Source organism: Ammodytes marinus (genome assembly GCF_949987685.1).
Source record: "Ammodytes marinus genome assembly, chromosome: 12".
NCBI lineage: Eukaryota > Metazoa > Chordata > Actinopteri > Uranoscopiformes > Ammodytidae > Ammodytes > Ammodytes marinus.
Genome location: NC_137216.1, coordinates 25,387,241 through 25,409,492, shown reverse-complemented (window position 1 = coordinate 25,409,492; position 22,252 = coordinate 25,387,241). Strand labels below are relative to the sequence as shown.

The 22,252-nt window shown below is 38.3% G+C and overlaps 1 protein-coding gene across 1 annotated transcript; it reads left to right on the top strand.

Moving 5' to 3' along the window:
* Positions 1-5,213: 5,213 nt before the first annotated feature.
* On the top strand, positions 5,214-22,146 carry slc15a2 (solute carrier family 15 member 2; the record flags this gene model as incomplete). The annotated part of the gene is made up of 22 exons (XM_080038505.1): positions 5,214-5,222; positions 6,806-6,893; positions 10,233-10,374; positions 10,885-10,977; positions 11,233-11,332; positions 11,658-11,748; positions 11,845-11,922; positions 13,277-13,359; positions 13,866-13,949; positions 14,071-14,160; positions 14,971-15,015; positions 15,325-15,360; positions 16,298-16,386; positions 16,936-17,017; positions 17,773-17,898; positions 18,715-18,879; positions 19,056-19,102; positions 19,244-19,348; positions 19,612-19,711; positions 19,805-19,948; positions 20,726-20,830; positions 21,236-22,146. The coding sequence occupies 22 exons, from the start codon at positions 5,214-5,216 to the stop codon at positions 21,449-21,451; spliced, it is 2,118 nt and encodes a 705-aa protein (XP_079894631.1). The 3' UTR covers positions 21,452-22,146.
* Positions 22,147-22,252: the final 106 nt, after the last annotated feature.

Below are 22,252 nucleotides of genomic sequence, written 5' to 3'. Positions count from 1 at the left end.
CAGATCATAAAGCTACTGATGACTCATTACATTAACTCTGACACAATTATCACCACTTCCAGTATCTTCTCTCAAAGTGGTTAAACGCTAATGTAATCTATTACAGAGGACTTTTCTTTTCATCATAGGCTGCACGCTCTGATAAAAAAAAGCCCCGCTCCCCTTGTATTTATGAGCCATAACAAATGTGCTTCATCACCATAATTCTGTCTCCGAGCATAGAAACGCTCATCAAGTGCTCGTTTTCTGCCTCTCCTCCACTGTAATTGGAATGGACGTAATAAAGACAGCCGTTAAGTGTTTATGGCTTTCACCTGACTACCTCATCACTAGTGAGAAAAAAAAATAGTTTGTTTTTTCAACAAACAACAGTATCCTCCAATCAGAAACGCTGTATGAACTTGTACATTTCTGTTCATTTAAGTCAGCAATGGTGAAGAACGTTTTTATTGTCAAAATCAGTGAATATCTCCTCACGATCCGCCACTTGTCCATACTGTGTGTATGTGTTGAAAAGATAATACAGAATACACAGCCTAGGCTCTGCGAACGGACATGTTGCTAGGTGGACCCTCTTTGTTTACATTTCCCTTGTTTACATAGGCTGCCTGTTTACAGAGCCTATGCTGTGTATTAATTAGATTATTTTTCAGCAACACACTTTTCGGACAGGTGGCAGTTTGTGAGGAGATATTCACTGATTTTGAAAATGTTGACAACAACTGTCTTCAGAAACGTTGACTCCACCTTTAAGGTAGGTGTCTTTAATGTTATTTTTTTGTATTGAGATAAAACTGAAAGAAGATTAGGAATCTGTCATGAACTCATTACTAATGTGCTTTTACTGTCAGCACAACACATTACACTCTGGACCTTATACATCAGCCCTTGAGGTCAACCTAAGGTCGCTTGCCCGTGGGGCTTCCGACCACATCTGCAAAGTCGTCCTCGACAAATGCAATTTGTGATGCTATCACATGATGTATAGATACTTCAGTCACAAGATAGCAGCTGGCCAGACGGTATGGAGGGGAAATCATGACCCCTTAAGTTCAAAGATGGTCTTTGGGAACCATTAGGGACACATGACACTCAAATTATGTCTGGGAATTTGGTTGGTTATTTACTTACTTTACTTTTGGACTACTGTATGCATCTCTCAAAATGCTTTTGTTCCTCTCACTCAACTACAATTAATCGATTAAGATTTGACAAAAACATTTCAAATATGAGGAAGTGTTAATTACCAAAAATCTAAATAAGTTTAAATAAATTCCACAATAAACAGCCAAATCATTTAGAATGCTTCTCATTTTTGAATGCATCAGCAAGATGATTCATATTCATGCCAAATAATAAGGAACACTACGGTGCTACTTTATGCATTTTCACTCTTTTTTTTTTTTTAACTTTTATTTTAGTGGTTTTATGTTTTTTTTACATTATGGACAAAAAAAAAGAATAAGTTAACACATACAATACATACACAACACCCAAACACAAACAAATGTTCGACTTAAAAATCTTCTACCTCCTACTTTCAAAGTCCTTCAAATGTTTGGAAAAAGCTCACGTGCAGCAGGCTGTCTTTGAGGCCACTGTGTTTCAAGTTTTAGACATGGTTTGATACCCATGACTCTGATTTATGTCTCACCATAGTTTTATCACAGAGGTATACAGAGAGTTCCTTAGAGTTCAGAACAGTACAAAACAGCTGCATGTGGTGAGGCACCAGTGCTCAGAAATGATGCATGATGATGATCATTTCAGAGTCAAACTCTTTTCTGACATGTAGCTTTACATGTTTGACTGGAAAGGCAGAGGAGGGAAATATTCTAAGAGTGCAAAAAGGTGTGTCATATTGTCAAAGTGAATCTGGCACTCTGCTTTTTAAGTGTTTTTATTGTTAAGACTTTCAATGCAGGACCATCCTTCCTACAGCACTGACTGAAACTGACTAATTCCATGATCAATTACTCAATTGATTTGAAGATTATCAATGAATGATTATGCCCATCAAATCATGAGATACTAGACCTTAAAACAAAGTATGTAATTTGTTGAATTTTCTGTCAAGCCAAAATCCCAAGCAGGACAACATCACATTATTTCTGTTGTTTCTTCCACTGGTTTTTACTATGCAAAAAGTAAACAAATTAAATAAAATGTAAATCCTTATAATTATTTTCTAGCCAGGACTTTCTAGCCAGGACGTATGTGTTACCCCACCAACGACGTAACACATACATTGAATGGAGTCAAGAGTGTATTGTTTGCCCCCTAAGCCTCAGTTATAACTTGCATTTATTTGTCTCTGTTTTAAAGTAGCCTCTATCATGCAGCGCCACACAGCTGAGCATACATTAGCCGACTGTCCTGCTTAACAAGCTAGCCCCAAAAAAAAAAAGATATGACGTGATGAACACAACTAATGTCGGCGGAGTTTGTCACTGGTACAGCATGTGAATCTATCAGTATGCTGAATATTTAGTGTTGTTTAGGTTTACTTTAGGCTATATAATTAACACATGCAGTAATTTATTTGCTAAATGACAAACAGGCAATTCCCAATTGCCTGCAGATAAAGTAGCCTTGTGCCTGGTTGTAATGTAACCAAGCAGTCTTATTTTATATGGTTGGTCTCTTTTTATTTACAAATTGCAGTATAATGCCTTGAAAGGAGAGGTTAAAAAGGCAAAAGAAAGGGAGCTACAGCAGGCAGCCCAGGGGAGCAGCTCTCTGCTCTCCTGGATGAAAGCATCCACCAGCAGCAAGGAGGAAGATGAAGATGAAGGGTCAGAGTCAAGACCAGAGTCATGTTAACTGTCCATTCTTAAAGGCCTACTTCACCGGTTTGAATATGAAGGTGTATTGAATTCTATGTAGTATAAATGTGCGAAAAAAATTGAAATCGGTTCATCCTAGCCTGAGAAAAGGCAGAAAGAGTGTTTTTTTTAACCCTATATTTCTCTTTCTCGTGACATCACAGAAAGAGAAATATAGGGTTAAAAAAAACCTTACTTTGTAAATATTACTGTGATGTCTTTTACTGTGACATCAGCCTAGCCTTTTCTCAGGCTAGGATGAACCGTTTTTTTTTTTTTTTTTTGCACATTTATACTACATAGGATCTCAGAATTCAATACACCTTCATATTCAAACCGGTGAAGTAGGCCTTTAAGCCTGGTCTTAACTACGCCCATTCTTAAACCTGGTCTTAACTACGCCCATTCTTAAGCCTGGTCTTAACTACGCCCTACTTAGCAGTTACAACCAGGCTTAGTTAAGACCAGTTGGTGCAACCGGCCCCTGGGGAGATCGGAGATCAGCCGTATTCACAAAACATTTTAAGGCTAAGAGTAGGTCCTAACGTGCTGATTTAGGAGTAACTCTCAAAAATAAGGGGCGTTTCACTCCTAATTTTAGGACTCCTAACTTTTTAAGATAAGTGTAATTCACAAAGCATTTTAGCGCTAAAACTAGCTCCTAAATCTATGAAAAGCTAGGAGTCCTCGAGAGGACTCCTAAGTCACTAAGAGTAATTCACAGACAACCATTTGATGGTGTTTTGGAGAGATTTAATGCTAGTGAGCTTTATAAAAGGAACCTTAATAGCTGTAAGGGGTTAATGATCTTAGTAAAGCTATATTTAGAAAGTATAGACACATTTATATTTATTGAATTTATATTAAAAAAAATGTATTAAGTTCCTTTTCCTGCAGTTACTTTGGGTTTACAATGCACTGAAAGTTACTGTTGGTGTCACGTTTGGGTTTAATTTCCTACTAGAGGCCTATGATATGTGGCACTTCTCAGCATCTCCTCCGTTGCTCTCCCACAGTGTTTCTATCATAAATTCACTCTTAGCTCTCATTCCCTCTCAGCCAATCACTGTGGGCATAGAAGGTATGAACATGACATCATCCATAGCAACAGGGTCAACACCGCCCTCTAGTCTTAGTTTAGGAGTCCCTCCCATTCCTTAGTAAAAGTTGCTCTTATCAGCATTGTGAATAGGTTTTAAGAAATAACTCCTTACTAAGAACTTTTAGTGCTCCTTAGGAGTACTCTTAGTGCTAAGATAAAATGTTTTGTGAATACGGCCCCTGGGGCCTAACGAAGACTTCAAAGAGATAATTCGGGATAAGGGATTATTTAAAAAAATCCGAAACTGACTGTTTTTTTTTTCAAACATGTAAATTTTTTCTTTCTGCTTTTTGGTAATACTGTGTCTCCAAATTATTCCAGAAAATAGTACTAAATAGCCCACATTGACAAAGGTGATTTAGCCTTAGCTTTCTTCTCAAAGTGCACCCGATTGATGAATTTTACTTTAAAAGGTTCAAATTTTTCTTCCGGGGGAGCATTCCCCCTGACCCGCCCCCTAGAAGGTCCAGGGTCCCAAACACAGTCTTCCAAATTCCTTTGAGAAACACTGTGTGGCCGGGTATTAAAAGTCATTAGGCCAGGGGGGGATTTTGTACAAGTACCCTTAAAATGATTTGGTCATTCATCGATAGAATATATTGTGCGTTTTTTTTTGCAATGAGCACCTGCCCCCCAAAATGTCTGTGCACGCCACACACACACACACACACACACACACACACACACACACACACACACACACACACACACACACACACACACACACACACACACACACACACACCGACTGTTGTTCGTGGACATTAATGATGCGCCTGAGGCGTCATCCATCCGAATATAAACGAGGCAGCTTGGCCAACAACACGTCCAGAACATGTTGACCCTCCATCCCACAGTCAGGTCTGCGTCTGTGAGCTGTGCAACAACGAAACCATTGTACAAACAGAGAGCAGGCTCCCCACTTCACTACAACCAACTAACGGACCGCCTGCTCCAATGAAGTTCCCAGTTAAATTGCCTACAAACCCACGCCTTTTAGTTCAAAAGAAAGACGATGTGTGATAGCCTATATTTTTGGTAAGGTAGTCTTTCTCACTATAACAGTAGTCCTTTGGTGGCCCGCCGCAGTCCCTGAAGTAAAAAGTCCAAGTTCGTGGAGGAATAATTAACTTTTAAGCCATGCTTTAAGAGCATAAATGTTGGAGGTTTTACATTCGTGGCCGCAGAGAGCAGAGCAGCAGAGTGGGACGGACTTGGACGCGAGTCAGGAGCTCCCGATGCAGCAGTAGTAAAGAGCCAAAATCTCCCCCAGCAAATTACGCAATATGACTAAGGTAAGAATACGCAAAACTGAGTTGTTTTTGTTGAGTGTTTTTGGTGATGTTTTTTGAAAGGTTTTAAGAAATTATTCGGTGAAAAAAGTTGCATCGAGTTTGTCTGTCTGTCTGTCTGTCTGTCTGCAAGCGACGCGTGGACGGTGGACCGGTGGGAGCGGAGGGCTCTTCTCCAAATAAAGTTAAAATGTGTTCTTGTCCTCCCAAGTCAAACTGCAGACGTCTGGTGTAGCCTCCAACTACAGCAGCAGCAGAAGTTGTAGAATGGCTTTTTTCCTGTTGCTCTGCTGACCAGATCTCACTGTAGCGTAACGTTCAATGATTACCGAGAGGATAATGCAACAGGCGCATCCATTAGGAGAAGTTTGGTGCGCCAAGAGAGCTCTCCCTACTAGACTTATTTGGTGAAATAAAACCCATCAGAATTTCAATTGACTTTCCTTTTTATTTGAACAATGTTTTTGAGCTATTTGTCTATTACTTTTAAACCACATTCCCCTGAGGAAATAGTTCTCTTGACAACATGTGACAAGTGAGGCAGAGGGAGTTAGAGAGAGAGAGAGGGACACCACATCAAAACAAAACAGCTACACCTCAACACTGCTCTGGAGCTTCTCATCTGGTAATGGATTTTTAGATGCTCAGAAGTTATGAAATTCTAAAAAAGTTCAAATTTAGAAATGTTCTGATACACTTTTTGAAGGTGACTTTACACCCCCCCCCCACCCCATGCTTTGAGGACTACACCATTTTTTTGTTAACCTAAACCATACTGATTTATTAGTCAATTATTTATTTGATTAATTGATGATCTTCAAATAATTATGCTCATGCTTTGTCAAGAAATGTGCTAGAGAACCTATGAAAGAAGTGATCCCCACATTTGATTTTGAGTGTTTGTTGTTAACCAACAATTCATCATTTACCAGAACAGTTTTAATTTTACGCATATCAACAATATCGACTCAACATTCCAGCTCCTGTGTAGTATTCTATAACACTGCTTTTCACGCTTATTGTGTGTTTTAATCAGGGACTTTCGAGGTTGTTGGGTTTCTGACTTTTCAAATGAATTAACAAATCAAAACAGAGCACACTTAAGTTATGTTTTAATGGCTCACTTAGGGGTTCATTCATTCTCATATAGTCAGATATGCAACTGTTAGTGTAGTAGGTTTAAGCTACTATACAGGAAATCACCACAACAAGTAGTATATTCCCTTATTGTAGGATTGTATCGGTCATTTTTTTAATCAGTTAATCCAAGCCTGGTTTTATCAGACATCTGCGTAACTGCGTTGTTTCTCTTTCTGCATTATGATTTACCCCAGTGACCTGGGAGTAACAGGAAGTGTCACATTCCTCCCATTCTGTGGCAATTGATTCTCTGTAAGAGATGTTGAAACTATTGATTATAATCAGCATGTTTTTGTTCATATCTGACTAAAAGAAAAAAAAAGATTAGACAAGCGATAATGGAATTACTGTATATAACAGCAGAATGTTAAGATAAATGTATCACACTACTGTATGTTCTATGTTGTTGAACTTCACACAGTAAATTAACTTTGTTTTTCTTTTAGAAAATATGTGGGACCAATTACCCGACCAGCATCTGCTTTATAGTGGTGAACGAGTTCTGCGAACGCTTCTCCTACTATGGCATGAAAGGTAGGCAAAGTGAAAGTCTTTTGGAAACCTGCTCTAAAACAGTAAAAATCAATACATGATGTCAAAGTTGGGTGTCTTACTGTAATAAGTGTTTACAATAATGTGATTGAAAATAAATGTTCATAAATATTATAAAACTTAGTAAAACAGATTTTTTTTCTGTCAGAAGCATTTTGCACTTGACACTAATATGCCCATGGTCTTTGGAAGCCAAGAACCTACCTAGATAACATTTATTTTTAGATTTTTAGATATTTATGTCAATATCTATTCAAAGTTGGGTGTTTACACAGAGCCGCGGCTCCGCTTAAGGCCATTTAAAAAGCAGTAGAAAAGCTACTTGTGTCTGGGTGTGGATGTGAAAAGTATTTGGACCCCATGAAAAAACAGGTTGGGTACCTTTTGTAGTTCTTCTACATTCTTATAAACAGGACAGGCTAGTTACTCTGTCATTGTCCTGAGTCTACAAACAGGTTTAAATTCTCTCTCCCCATAACGTACATTTTTGTGAAAAATAATTTCCCTTTGGGGACTATAACTTCTAAAGGCTTTGACATAAGTCTTCAGGTTGACACGGCCAGCCAGGTCTGACCAGTTTTTCAGAAACCTGGCCAATTGACCAACCAGCCGAGTGATACCACAATGAAGCTGACGAGCAGCATCATCCTGTTTTAATCATTGTAACCATCAAGGTCCTGCTTTCTGTATTGTTTCTAAAAATTAAAATAGACCTTAAAAAGTTCTTAATAAAAAGAAAGATACAAGGCACAAAGAAGTTGGAAATAACTGAAGGAACACATTTGTGTTCAAAGATTAAGAACTTTTTTGTAATGATTTCAGTAATGTTTTCAGTAATTTTGCAGTGATGAGAGCAGAATGAACTAAGCCTAAATGTTGCAACCAAATATAGGCCAACTTTATCGTTTTGAAGGGTAGGTTGGTTTGGTTATTCATGTAGAGAACCGCCTTTTTTTTCTTTTTTGTGTGAAGAATTTGTTGTTGATGTTAATTTTCAAGCGTTATTTATTTCAACAATACCGCCAAAATATTTCAAATGATTTATTGTCATGTGCAGAAATACAAAAGAGTGCAATATTTGGTGCAGTCAATTAGTGTAAATGTATCTTATACCAGAAACTAGTAGCATAGAAAACGTGCAAATTGTGAAAAAACTTTTAGATTGCCTTAGTGGATACTAAAGAAGAACAATGTCTCTGTGTGAACTGATTATTTTGTAGAGATCTGCTGATCTGTTAAACAATTGTGTGAGTGGGTATTCAAAATAAATTGGTAGGTATGCTGGGCTAAGTCATAAATGTACGTGCTACTATTGTAAAATAATAAGCCCTTGCTCCCCCAACTGTCCCTGCAAGTCCCTGGTTGATGAGATAGTTATTCTCTCTACAAATAAATGTATGTGTTTTTTTTTTTTGGGCATTGTTATGCTTATTGATAGTGCAGAGAGACAGAGGTGAAATGGGGCAGAGAGGGGAGTGACATGCAGAGATCGAACCCGGATCTGCTGCTGGGCCCGGCCCGGGGGGGGGGGACGCCCTACCAACTGAGCTAAGGGCGCCCAACCTTAACTGTTTCTGATGTTGTGTGGTATCATAGTAATCCCTGACCATGAAAACATAGGGTTAGACATCACTAGTTATGTGGTATTATGTTTGGTTCAGGAGTTATGATGAAAAATGCATAATTAGGCTATGGCGGAAAGTAAAATGGTCGCCATGGCAACCATGATTCGATTTTGCAATGGCTTAATATCTGAAAATGTTCAGAGCCCCAAACTATATAAGTGTACCAAGTTTCAAGCTTTTCTGAAAAGGTTAACAATTTTGCACATATCCCCTCTACCATAAAACAGTACTTTAGGAAGCTGAAAATTGACATAAAGGTATGGTTAAGAAACCCCTTAGAAAATAACTTTCCACCACTTGGATTCCTTAAGACTTTTAGTATGTTATTTATTACATATTCATGAGTCAAAAACAGTTGGAATGGTTTCTGTTGCAATTTTTGAGAGGTCAGGTTATAAACTGAGAGCTTCAAAGAGCTTTACAATGTGAGTCAATGAAGAGGACAATACAACAGAGTTGATAGATAAGAGCTGGGATGTCTTCCTGCCATCTGCTTCACATGACCTCACTTTAACTCACATGTGTCCGTCTCACCACTTCAGTTAGTTCATCTCCATAGTAACATGCCAATGCTAAAGCCCAGTTTCCTCTTAAAGGTGTTTGAATTGACTCATAACTTCTTCTGTTGATACATTCATCTGAAGACTACAGGATTGACATTGATTTACAGCAAAGGGAAGTTCATTTGAATATTGTGAGAACTAAATATCATTCATTTCATTTGGCAGACCAGTTACAAATTACTAGTATAATCGATTTTTTATCTTTATTAAATCATTTATCCTATGTTACATGTCTATAAAAGGACAAAAAACGGAGCAAAATAACTGGTTGTTACCAGAGTCAAAATGGGATGGCGTCAAATGTATTGTTTTATTTGAACTGAAGTAAAAAAAACTTTAAAGGCGCAGTGTGTAATATCTGAAAATTTAGCAGCATCTAGTGGTGAAAGTTCTAGAATGCAACACTCCATTTATTTAAAACACACTTAAGAATGTTATATTCCATCTCTACCAATTCTGTTCTGAAAAATGCCAATACATTCTTCACACTGCACCTTTAATATATTCAATTTAAAATTAAAAGTAACAAAGAAAAAAACAGCATCCTTACATCTGAAGATCTGGAACCAGAAGATGTGTGTCGTTGTTGCTTGATAATTGAATCAAATAAATTGATTGATTTAAAATGAATCACTGGAGTCATATGTTACGTTTGCTGCCTGCAGTTTTGGACTATTGAGTTAACAAAAGCCCTTATGAAGTCATAAAGTCAATCATTTGAGCAGAGTGTCATAGTTCAAGTTTGGAATGCAACAATATTAAGTGAACATCCACTAAATAGCTTTTTTTCTAAAGCTCAACAGTGTACAGGGTTAATGGTAAACATAGCCATGTGACACATATCTGTCTGCTTATGAAGTGATGAAAAACAGGTCCAAGTGAATACCCCCTCAACATCCCCTTAATGTCCTCTAAACTAAGTTGGAAAAAAAATCACAAATAGGCCTACAGTATATATCTTTCATAATTGTATTCTTATACCATATAAGCCTCAAGTTGTACACTTGTCTTGTCTTATAAGTCAAAGAAAATCATGCAGCAATTCTGAGACTTTGTTGTAGGACCGGCCTTGTATATTTTGTATATTTGGTCTTTACGTTTTGCACTGCTCACACCTGTCTGTCTGCTCCCAGCGGTGCTGACGCTGTACTTCGTCTCCTACCTGCACTGGGACAGCGACCTCTCCACCGCCGTCTACCATGCCTTCAGCGGCCTCTGCTACTTCACACCCATACTGGGAGCCATCATCGCTGACTCCTGGCTCGGGAAATTCAAGTGAGTGCCTGTTATCCTTCACATGCACCCAACCCCCCCCCCCCCCCCCCCTAAAAACAGCTATATTAAAACATGCAAAAAAAAAATTTGTGTGTCGGAAGTAATCTCCAAGGTATTCCACAGACCTTTATGAAACAGTTTTTATTGGATCTGTCTTTATTTCTGAAGAATTACAGTAGTCACTGGTGTGTAGGTTTCTTATATGGGCTGAGAACATTTAGTAAATAACAGATTTCAGTTTGAATAGCATCATGCATTATTTCAGCCCTTTAACCCAGAATCATAGTCTTAATTTGTCGAAAAATCTATCAGTCGACATGAATGAACCCTGGCCACACACACACGCACGCACGCACGCACACACACACACACACACACACACACACACACACACACACACACACACACACACACACACACACACACACACACACACACACACACACATATCTCATTTAATAATAAGGGTGCAGCTCTGAATGTTTGGTAATCACAGTTTGTTCTCACCAGGACCATCGTTTACCTGTCTGTTGTCTATGTGATCGGCCATGTAGTCAAGTCGGTCGGAGCCATTCCCACGGTGGGAAGCAGCGAAGTGCACATGTAAGGTTTCACAGTCCACACTGTCTGAGATGACATTCTCAAATTGCTTATTTTGTGCAACAAAAGTCCAACAATCAAAATATATTAAAGGTGCACCACATTTGTTATTCCCCAGCAATTATACAGCTATATCGGGGTTAAAAGTATTCATCAAAATTCATTCATTTTCTATTGGTTGTCTAATCAATTGAAAAGAGTAACAACTCCAGTACTACAGGTAACTCTGTGTATCGTCTGTGTGTGTGTGTGTTGCAGCGCTCTGTCCATGGTAGGTCTGATCCTCATAGCCTTCGGCACCGGAGGGATCAAGCCCTGCGTGGCAGCATTTGGAGGGGACCAGTTTGACGAGGAACATGTAAGTTCACCCCAATTCTTCTTTAGTTTGAAGATTTGAAAAAGGACGTAGCTAATCTCTGAAGGGACAAAGTGAGAAACATATCATATGTTGAAATAATACATGTATAAAAGGAAAGGTGTTAGACAAGTATTTCTTTCTATTGGCAATGGAATATTTTAATAGGGTCATCAAGTAAAATTATAGTTAGTTTCTGACAGTTTTCATAGGGTTTAGACAACTAATCCGAAACCTTAGCAAGGACTTCTTGATCACGAAAAACAAATATGTGCCAAACATTGACTGTAAAAATTGTCTTCTGATTATTTCGTCCGATTCCTTCCAGGGCAAAGAGAGGCAGAAATTCTTCTCCATCTTCTACATGTCCATCAACGCTGGCAGCCTCCTGTCCACTGTGATAACGCCCATACTGAGAAGTAAGCACTCACGGTCTTAATGCTCAACACATAGTATACTATATCCAATAATGTCTTGTGTGTTAATGTTGCTAACGCTGGATTTTGCTCCTGTAGGTGACGTACAGTGCTTTGGTTCCGACTGCTATGCTTTGGCCTTCGGGGTTCCTGCAGCTCTGATGGTTGTGGCTTTAGGTGAGTCAGTCTCCATCCACCTGTGACATCATGATCCTGTCCTGATGTGTAATCTACTGAGCGGTAAAAGAACTGCCAGTAACTCCATAGAATATGTATGTGTTAAAATTCAGGTTGTGTTATGCTAGGTGCAGTGTTGTACTAAGACCACTTCTTTTTTTTAAGATATTTTTTGACAATTTTTATGCTTTTATTAGTCAGTTTGGAGAGACACTGGTGAAATGGGGCAGAGAGGTGAATGACATGCAGAGAGCTACACTACACCATGAGCGCCCCTTAAGACCACTTATATACTGTATATACACAGTAATAAATATGGAAATGCAATAGCTGAATGAAGGAATCTTAATCTTAATTTGCTATTATTTTTTATGGGAATTTGCATCTTTCCGATCAATTTGAGAAGTGCGTGTGTGGTTTGCATGTTCCTCACGTTTTGCTCTAGGTCATTTGTAAGTCTCAGGGAAATAAATAAAAAACCCAGGCTGTGACACAACGCTCAATTTTAAATTTATATAATTATCAAAGTCCAAAATATCTGCTGCCTGAGAGAGCATGTTTGTATGAAGTCCAGCAGCTTTTTGACAGGCCAGGGCTTTCTCTTGATCAAGGTCCCTGCACATACAAGCTGACAGTCAGTTGTCTCTGCCGCTGAAGCCCTGTAGCCACTAGGATTCAGGCATGGCCCACCGCTCACAGGGAAAACAAACTGGAGGGACCACAGACAGATCACAGTGAGACAAAGTTGGGGCTTTAATGTCTGAGCTGTTGAACAAAAGCTTGGCATAATTACAACATGTTAGGTAACACTTTACAATAAGGGTACATTAATTAAAGGTTAGTTAAGGCTTAGTTAATACTAAATAAGCATAAACCAAGCATTAACTTACCATTCATAACTAAGCATTAATGTTAAGATGCTTAGAGAATGCCTAGAGAATGCTTAATAAGCATTCGCTAACCATCATGCCTAGCTAATGCTCATCTAAACATTAGTCAACTTAGCATAGTTACTGCTTACTTAAGCATTAACTAACTGCTTATTAATGAATAGTAAGCAGTCACTAGGCATCAACTAACTCTTTTACCTGAGCATTAACTTACCGTTAATGAATGTATCCTCATTGTAAAGGGTTACCACATTTTATTTACAAGCATTTCATAGGCCACTGTAAGAAGACAAAACATTTTTGTAAACCTGTGTGTCAGTGTCTTCTCATGTTGATTGGGGAATACATACAACCGATATGAGCCTGTTAGTGCTTCTGATAGTAGACAAGCAGGGAAATTGTTTGCACAACAGCTGAACCGTGTCCAATATAAACTGTTTAACTCATCATCCATCTTGTTTCAGTTGTGTTCATTGCGGGCAGCGGCATGTACAAGAGGAATCCTCCCCAGGGAAACATCCTACTGGAAGTCTGCAACTGCATCGGGGTGAGTGAGTCATCCCATCTCCCTGTCCTCCCGTTGATTGTGTCAGATGAGTTATTAAAGGTGCACTCTGCAGTTTGGGGGAAGGGATGTTTGTGTACATTTGCAGAGCCTGCAGTTAGTTTACCAAACATATATTATTTACATGTAATTCATAGTATTGATAATTATTAAATGAATAAAGACCAAATTATTTTGTGGCATCTTGAACCAAATGTAAGACTGGACAATGTTTGTAACCAAATTGTGGGCCATGCTGCTGTAAACAACACGTCAAAACAGTCACTTTTCAGGAAGCTTATAACTTTAAACAGTGTTCTTCCAGGGATCCAATTTTCCCGTGACGAAAGTTTGTTGATTCAGTTATGAAAATATACTTTAGGAAATGTTCACGTCTCTGACACACACAAAGTTACATAGTGCACACAGTTACATTTATGCTTTGGCCCGAGCTGTCCTTATTGCAAACATTTTAATTCCTTAAATTAAACTTCCCTCTGTGTTCCCAGTTTGCCATCAAAAACCGCTGGAGGAGATCCAAGTATGACAGCAAGAGGGAGCACTGGCTTGACTGGGCTGAAGACAAGTACTCGGTAACAAAAGGAACTCCTTGTACTAATTCTTCAATGCCTTTAGGAAAAGTTGTCAGAGAAGTTGGTAACTTCCGTGCGTGAATAATCCATCCACTGTGTGTGTGCTTTTGTGTGTTAACAGAAGCGTTTGATCCAGGAGACTAAGATGGTGCTGCGGGTTCTGGTGCTGTACATCCCCCTGCCAATGTTCTGGGCTCTGTTTGATCAGCAGGTATGTCTAAAGATGAAAGGCGGCGTAATAATGATGTTTTGAAGGAATGCCACGTTGGTCTGATGAAATAATTGCAAATGAATCTTGGTTTAGAGTGGAATGAACTCCTCAGGTGAAATGCAATCACTTTGATGATCCTTTAGCTTTTCATCTAAAGCATAATTAAGTAAAAGTTATTCTTTGGCTAATACTTTGATTTATGGCTATATACCTTTAAACTAAAGACCTTCCCATCACTCTTGAGCATGGAAGAATACAGGAATTAACTAACCTGTGTGTTTTATATATTTAGTATGCAGCTAAAGTAGTCGGATTTGACTTCAAATAAATAGAAAACTCTATAAAATCCCCCTTGCAACATTGCAGCGGCAGCTTCATTTTACCGAGTAATGTTAAGCATCATGTTCATATGCTAGCTAGGTGATTGATTGTATACATGACCAGTCTTCTCAGTGAGGTCAAGGTCTTGTGGCTTTCTTACAAATCCCATAACTATCTGTTATCTTCTCCTCCGGTCAAACACGCAACACAACCATCTGATTATGAAAATACCTCAAAGCCACACGGTCAACAATCGCCATTCCTGAATTTCACTCCTCCTGAAACTCATTCTTCATTTCAAATGACTGATTTTAAAAATACTGTCAAGAGAAGAACAAATAAACCTACGTCTCCCTAAATGTTTCCTGGGTTTTCTCTATTGTTATCTTTTCCAGGCTGTGGTAAAAGTGTAATTTTGCTAAGCCTACAGTCGAGATGCCTCCTTAAATTACATTGGTAATTACAATCAAGTGTGTTTCCTTATTACAGGGTTCCCGCTGGACTCTTCAAGCCCGGAGGATGAACATGGCCTTCGTAAGAAAAAAAAAAAGCATTTTTATTGCACTTTGATATCAGTGTCTGGGAGGGTTTTGGTAATTCACATGATTGCACCCATTGTAAAAACAGACTTTTCCCTTGTTATGGTGATGTTGCATTTGTTTGTTATTTTAAATTCCAGTACATGAAGGTGTGTTTATAACCCTTGATCAATGATTCGCTCATCAAGTTTAAGAGAATTTTATTGAGCAATGCAAAACCAGGCCGCACATCTTGTACGATTTATGAAGTTAAACATTTAAATGGCATTCCTGTTAAAGTTGACGTCCTCTTGTTTTATTACAGGGAGATGCCTTCATCATCAAGCCGGACCAAATGCAGGTACGTGGTTTCAGCTCAAAATAAGTGATTATGCCCCCACAAATATTCAAAGAGAAAATGGAACCCTGTGAACTGCTATATCCCTTTATAAGCTCAATATCTTTTATTGGCCTATACTGTATGTACACAACATCTACTATATCATAACCACCTACCAGAAGAAAACCTGCACAAATGATCAACCATTTGTTACTGTCCCGACCTATGCCTGTCAGATCAGTCAAGCTCTGGCTGTAATAAGATTGACATTTAAATACAGATTTTGAAGGCTACATCGGTTCACCCTTTCCAAAATAAACCAAAATAGAGGAGCGGAAGTTTGAGGAATGGATCGAGAGCGTTTGTCTGTTCTAATGCAATCATGTTATAACATACTTTTTCCTAATTTCAAGTTGGTAGGACTTTTGATGGGGTGATTTGATAATGATCAAATTTGATATTGATTTGAATTGATCTCTGGAGTATAAACAAAGGTTAAATGAAAATGAAAAATCAAATTATGTGAATAATCCACATACAGACTTAGAGCTAAACGTCGCCACCCTAACCTAATAATCATTGTTTCACTTGGACCTGAATATGGTATAAATAGAGAAAACAAATAGAAATGTTGTCATTGGCATGCACTTAAATGATATGTTTATTTGATGTATACCTTCAGCCATATTGAAACATAAATTTTGATAAACACACACAATAAAAATAAACAACAGTGTACATGGGTTCATGTCTATAGGAACACACTAAAGCTGAGAAACGTTTGACTCAAGAAAACCCGTTTACAGCTCTTAATGGCTGCCATCATACCAGCGTTTTACTGGTTATATTAAATCAGAACCTCTCATGTATAACCCATAACCTTTTATGATTTTATGGATTTGGCTGAGAGCTTTTATTGAGTCATTTAAAGGTGAGTTTTTCTCTCCCTGTTGTTCAGATGTTGAACGCTCTGCTGATTCTTCTGTTCGTGCCCATCTTTGACCTGGTCATATATCCTCTCATTGGCCTTTGTAGAATCAACATCACGTGAGTAGACGCCTGTGTGTTTTTTTTGTTGTTGGATACTCACAGTTTTATTGCAGACATGAGCATTTGAAAAGTCTCTTAAACTGGGAAAAAATGAGACACGTGACCTCATAATTGTATCCCATTGTATACGCCTCAGAAGAATTAACAGAAAGCTCTGTGCACACGTCACATACACAAAAACATGTGGGACATTTATAGTTGTAAATCTGATGCAAACACAAAGGTTTTTTAGGTGTTTTCGGGGCACACTTGCAAAGAAAGCGCAATAACACAATAGTACAAAAGTCTATCAGAATGACTAATTTTATTAATGGGTTTTAGAGAATAACTCAGGTTGTAAAGGGAACATTTGCAACATATAACATTACGTCATAACAAGTGATGAGGCATTGTCTTATCAGGGCCGGAGATCAGTTCAGGGACTTATGTGGAAATCAGCTGTCAGATTTATAAAGTGATAAAGTTTGACTTGAAGAACTGTAAACACACAATGAGCGTCCTGCTGTAATTAAAGGTTTATAAGAAGTGTTGACTCTCTTCCTTCAGGCCTCTAAGGAAAATGGCCGTAGGGATGATTTTTGCAGCGCTGGCCTTCGGAGCAGCAACACTAGTGGAGGTGCAAGTTGTGGTAAGTATGGGCAGCAATCGCACACATGCACAGACACACACACACACACGCAAGCACACACACACGCAAGCACACACACACACACACACACACACACACACACACACACACACACACACACACACACACACACACACACACACACACACACACAATTGACCAATGTCCTTGTAAGTGCTGTCCTTACTTTTATGTTGTTATTGCCAGGAGCCCCCAAGTGTATTTTTGAGAAGCTGATATCGGATCTGTCATCGGCAGGTAATTAAGTATCATAGGGGAGATTTGAGCTCATGTTGGCAGCTTGCTGTAGTGGTTTAAAGCTTGTGTGCCAGAATGCAAATCATTCACCAGTTAAATTCACCTCCCTCAACAATATTATTGTAATAACTGAACAAAAAATAAATAAATACAGTATATTCTTCTGAGCAATACGTGTCCAGACTTGTCCATGGTTTTCTTTTTTTGCCAACACAATGTTGTGTTTTACCATAATGTCACAATCAACATTAAGATAAGTATTTTTCCAGAACACCCTGATGTGGTCCATAGAGCTTTGTATTTCTGTAATGTAATTTCATGTCCAAAAAAAGTAAGAGGCTCTATGAACAATAAAGAATAGCATGTACTATATCAATATAGTTATATATAATTATGGTAATCATTTCCTGAGAAGACTGTCTTCTCTGATATATATCAATATGGCTTTCCTTTTAAATAATACAAAACATTCTGCTTTCCTTCTCTGTCTCTGCTAGGAAACAGTGGTGAATCCTGCGCCTGCGGGGGAGAGTCTCCTGCAGGTCTTTAACCTGGCTGGAGGAAATGTCAGTCTGAAGACCAACGGCAGCAACCCATTCCCAGAGCCCATCCAATACCTTCAGGTAACAGGACAGGATGGGGGGGGGGGGACTACTTTCATAGCATAAAGCGTGGATGCAGGAGTTTTCAGTGACCAGGTTTCCCTATAATTCCCATTTACTCTTTTTTTCTTCTTTTAGATTGTAAATACAAGTGCATTTGGTCTGTCAGAGAGTGCAAACCGGTGCACAGATCATCCCTCCCTTTTTTATATATATATATTTTTTACCTTATTTAACCAGTAAATCACATGCTGAGTTTAAGTATTTGTTTTTCAGGAGCTGCAGTATATACAGTATGACAGGGAAGTTACATTTATAAAGCATATTTTTAATTTAAATTCAAAAATAGGGATCAATTCAATGCAAAAACAATCTAAGAAATATATTGTAAAATCAGCAATCTGTTAACCATAACACAGAACAATGCAAAGCCATTAGCAGACACACATAGCCTGAAGGTATTGACACATACATTTAGGCTTACACCAAGTGTTGTGTTTGTCTTTGTCTTAGCCAAAGCCCTTCTGACATTTCAAACTCGTTTTTGATGTGTAATTGCATTCCAATGAACTGTTGAGATAAAGTTGAACCTGTGTTTACCAACCTCACAGTTTTTCCAACTATGGCTTATTTTGCAACTTCATTCTAGTTTTACTAAAATACACCAATAAATGCATCTCTTAAAAAAAGCTTTTTCTTAAGTTAAGAGCTCCACAAAGACATGAACTGGTATCTTCTAATTCTGGTAAATGACCTGTATTTCAGTATGTTTCAGTGAAGATTTTGAAAAATAACCTGAACAATAACTCCCTGGTCTCTCTCCCTCCCCTGTCTTAGGACCCTCCTAAATATGAGACGCTGCAGCTGAAGGGATCCAGCCAGACACTGAAAATCGACGTCACCTTAAATGGAGAAACCACAGTGTGTTCCCACACTTTTGACCAACATGAGGCCTACAGTCTCCTTCTATACAAAGACACTACTGGAGTCCAGTGCAAACTTGTGAGTGCTCCTAAAAAATTGGTTCCACAATTTTCAGCCTTATTTACAATGGATTCTGAATGTATCAAGAACCCTTCACTTTTTCACATTGGTTATTTTAATAAGCCTCGCTAATTTTTTTTTGCTTGGCATCACCTTTTAAAGTGGACCCTTGACCCATGTAATGTTTCTTCCAGGTGCTTGACCACATAGAGAAAATGGACAATGGGAATCCTCTTCTCAGGTAAAGTGTCTTTAACCTTACATATTTACGACTCATCTTTCATACTTATTTCACATCTAAACATGTTAACCTCATTCATTCCTTTCTACCTACATACTGTAACTTGAATGCTCATGAGTTCTTAATATTCTCATACGACAGGTTCTTCAACACACAGTCAGAGGCAATAAACATAACTGTTGGAGAAATGTCTTTCCACGTTCCACCTGATTCCATGTCTACAAACAAGAGTGTGGATCGGGCAGAGTGAGTAAGACTGAGGGGTCGAAAACTGTATAAATGTCCTAAATACTAAAGTCATTTACCTTTTGAAACTCTACATACGTTTATAGCGTCCTCGCAATTCACAACTCCTGAAGTAAAAGCCCCTTAGCCTAAACTCAATTATCAATTCATTTTATGTACATGATAACTTCATCTAGACCTGTAAATAGCTTGTCAGTCATACTATGTGTTTTAGTTCTTGTCTAATCCATCTCAATCTCCATGTGCCTCCTTCCCCTGTGTAGATATCGACACGTCACATGCAGCGACCTGTCAAAGACCTGCTCTGATCTGGACCTGGGCCTGCTGGACTTTGGTGCTTCCTACACTTTCATACTTATGGAGGTCAGGATGTTTGCTAGTTTATACGTTTATACGCCAGATCCGACCAGATATACAACATAACATATTTGCAAAAACGTTTTTATTTTTTACTAGGACACCGGTAAAGTTGTGGCTCAAAAGATGGAGGATGTGAAAGCCAACGACGTTCACATCGGGTGGCAGATCCCCCAGTACATCCTCATCACTGTTGGAGAGGTCATGTTCTCCATCACAGGCCTGGAGTTCTCCTACTCACAGGTTCGTAATAATACACACACACTCTCTAACAATAAATGTCAAGACAGTTGGAGGAGAAGGCCTTTAAGGATACCTCAAAATCGATATTTACAATTTCTGGAAAATGGAATTTTTTGGGTAAATGGTGCATTTTCAGTTGGGCCTTTCAGGTTTCATGAATAGCCCAACCAATAACATTTTCAAAAAGTGTATCAACCAGTCTGCCTGTTTGGTTAAATTAAACACCTCCATATACCACTGCCTGATCTCCCGAATATTTTAGGTGTAGGAAGTAGACTTATGGTATGGAAGAGTATTAGGGCCACGTGGAAGAAAAAAAAAATTAGAGGAAATCTTTTTTTATTATGCAAATTTTTAGAATAACGACAACATTTCGAGAATAAAGACGAAATTCAATATTAAGGAAAAACAAGTCTACATTTTAAGACTACATCAAATAGCTCATTTGACGGCCTCAACAAAAGTAGATATAGATGAATTGGTAAAACTGCACTCCATACATGGTCGGGCAGCTCAGCTCCTCGCATAGGTGTCAGTCGGTCCCAGACCAGAAGTTTTTTTTTCTCGATATTTAATTTTGTCTCTATTTTCCAAATTGTGCATAATAAAAAAAAAATCCTCTTCCTCTCTCATTTTCTTTTCTTTCCCACGGCCTGTACTCTTCTGTACTAATGGTCTCATTTCATGGAGCATTTAATTATTTGTATAAGCCCAGTACTGTTTGTCTTGTCCTTTCTTTACCTACCTGGATCTCTCTCTACCTTCCCCCCTCCCTAGGCTCCAGCTAACATGAAGTCAGTCCTGCAGGCCGGCTGGCTGCTCACTGTGGCCTTTGGGAACGTCATCGTGCTGATTGTGGCCGAGGGGGCGGGACTAGAACAGGTATGACGTCATGGAACATTCAAATCACTAAAAAGACACATTTCTTGATTTCCTGTATTCCTTATAATCGCATTAAATTCTATAAAACACAATATTTATGAGTGTGTGTTACGTAAAACACACTTCTACAACTAAATATTAAAATAATTTTATATTGGTGATTTTATAGGCGCTACGAGACACTTTGAAATATTTCTCATTTTTCCTCTGATGATCATTACATGTAACAGCAAACGAGACCATCAGTGAACATCCTGCTATTTTCATTTAGTTTTTCTTCATGCCTTTGTCCTGGGTACACTCACCCAGGAACAACAGCTGTTGTAGTAAAAACACTACCGCTTTTGTCCAATAAGTATACATAATCATAACTCTTTTTTTTCCACCACTGTTTATTTTCCCCAGTGGAAAGAGTTCTTGCTGTTTGCGGGGCTGCTGCTGGGGGTGTGCATCATCTTCTCCTTCATGGCTTGTTTCTACACATACGTGGACCCAGATCAGCTGGACAAGACCTTCCTGCAGGGCTCACAGAAGGAGGAAGAAGATGACGTGGACGAATTGAAGAAAAGATCAAAAGACATGCAACTGGAGGAGAAGACTGGGAAGAGCACCAGATTGTAACGGGTACACATCGCATATGCACACCATCTGCTTTACTGTAGCATTTGTGATTTGATTTGAAAAATTGAAGTATTGGATGAGTTGTGAGGCGATAATGTGTTTTTATTTCCTATGTTTTTCATTTTCGTATGAAGCCTATTTTTTTGGTGATAATGAAGTGATCATATTGTGTGGTTAGAAGTCCTCTATTTGTTCATCAAATCATTTACCGTATTGTGTGAAACCCTTTAACACTCCGCTCATTTCAAATTTTTATTTAAAGAATTTTCTAAATGAGTATACATGAAATACTGTTTTTTCAAGTGTTATAACATATGAATGTCCAATATTATATGCTGTATATATTTTTTGCATATTAACTCCATGTCACAATGTTTTTATTTTCTATTTCGCTAAATAATAATCATATAACCTATATTGCCTTTAACAGAACATGTTGGACAAACTGTTTGCCCCGTTTACATTGTGTGTGCCTATAACAATGACATTTAAGGACCATTTCTGCTTGTGTGGTTTTGCATGCTACAGGCCATTCATTTAACATTCAGTATATAATGTAACCACTTAAACATTTACAAAGCTTACAATGTTTTTTGACCTGTAGTTTATGTTTCAAACATGCTAAACCAATAGTAATGGTCCTTTAGTCATAAAATACTTGATAGAATATATTTTATTCAATTGTAAATTATGCCGCTCCCTTTAAAGTCCTGTAAATAGATACTGTCATGATGAAACTTTGTTTTGTGCCGTTTGAACATTTTAAACAAATATGAAAAAAATGTGTTTGTGCGTCGTCAG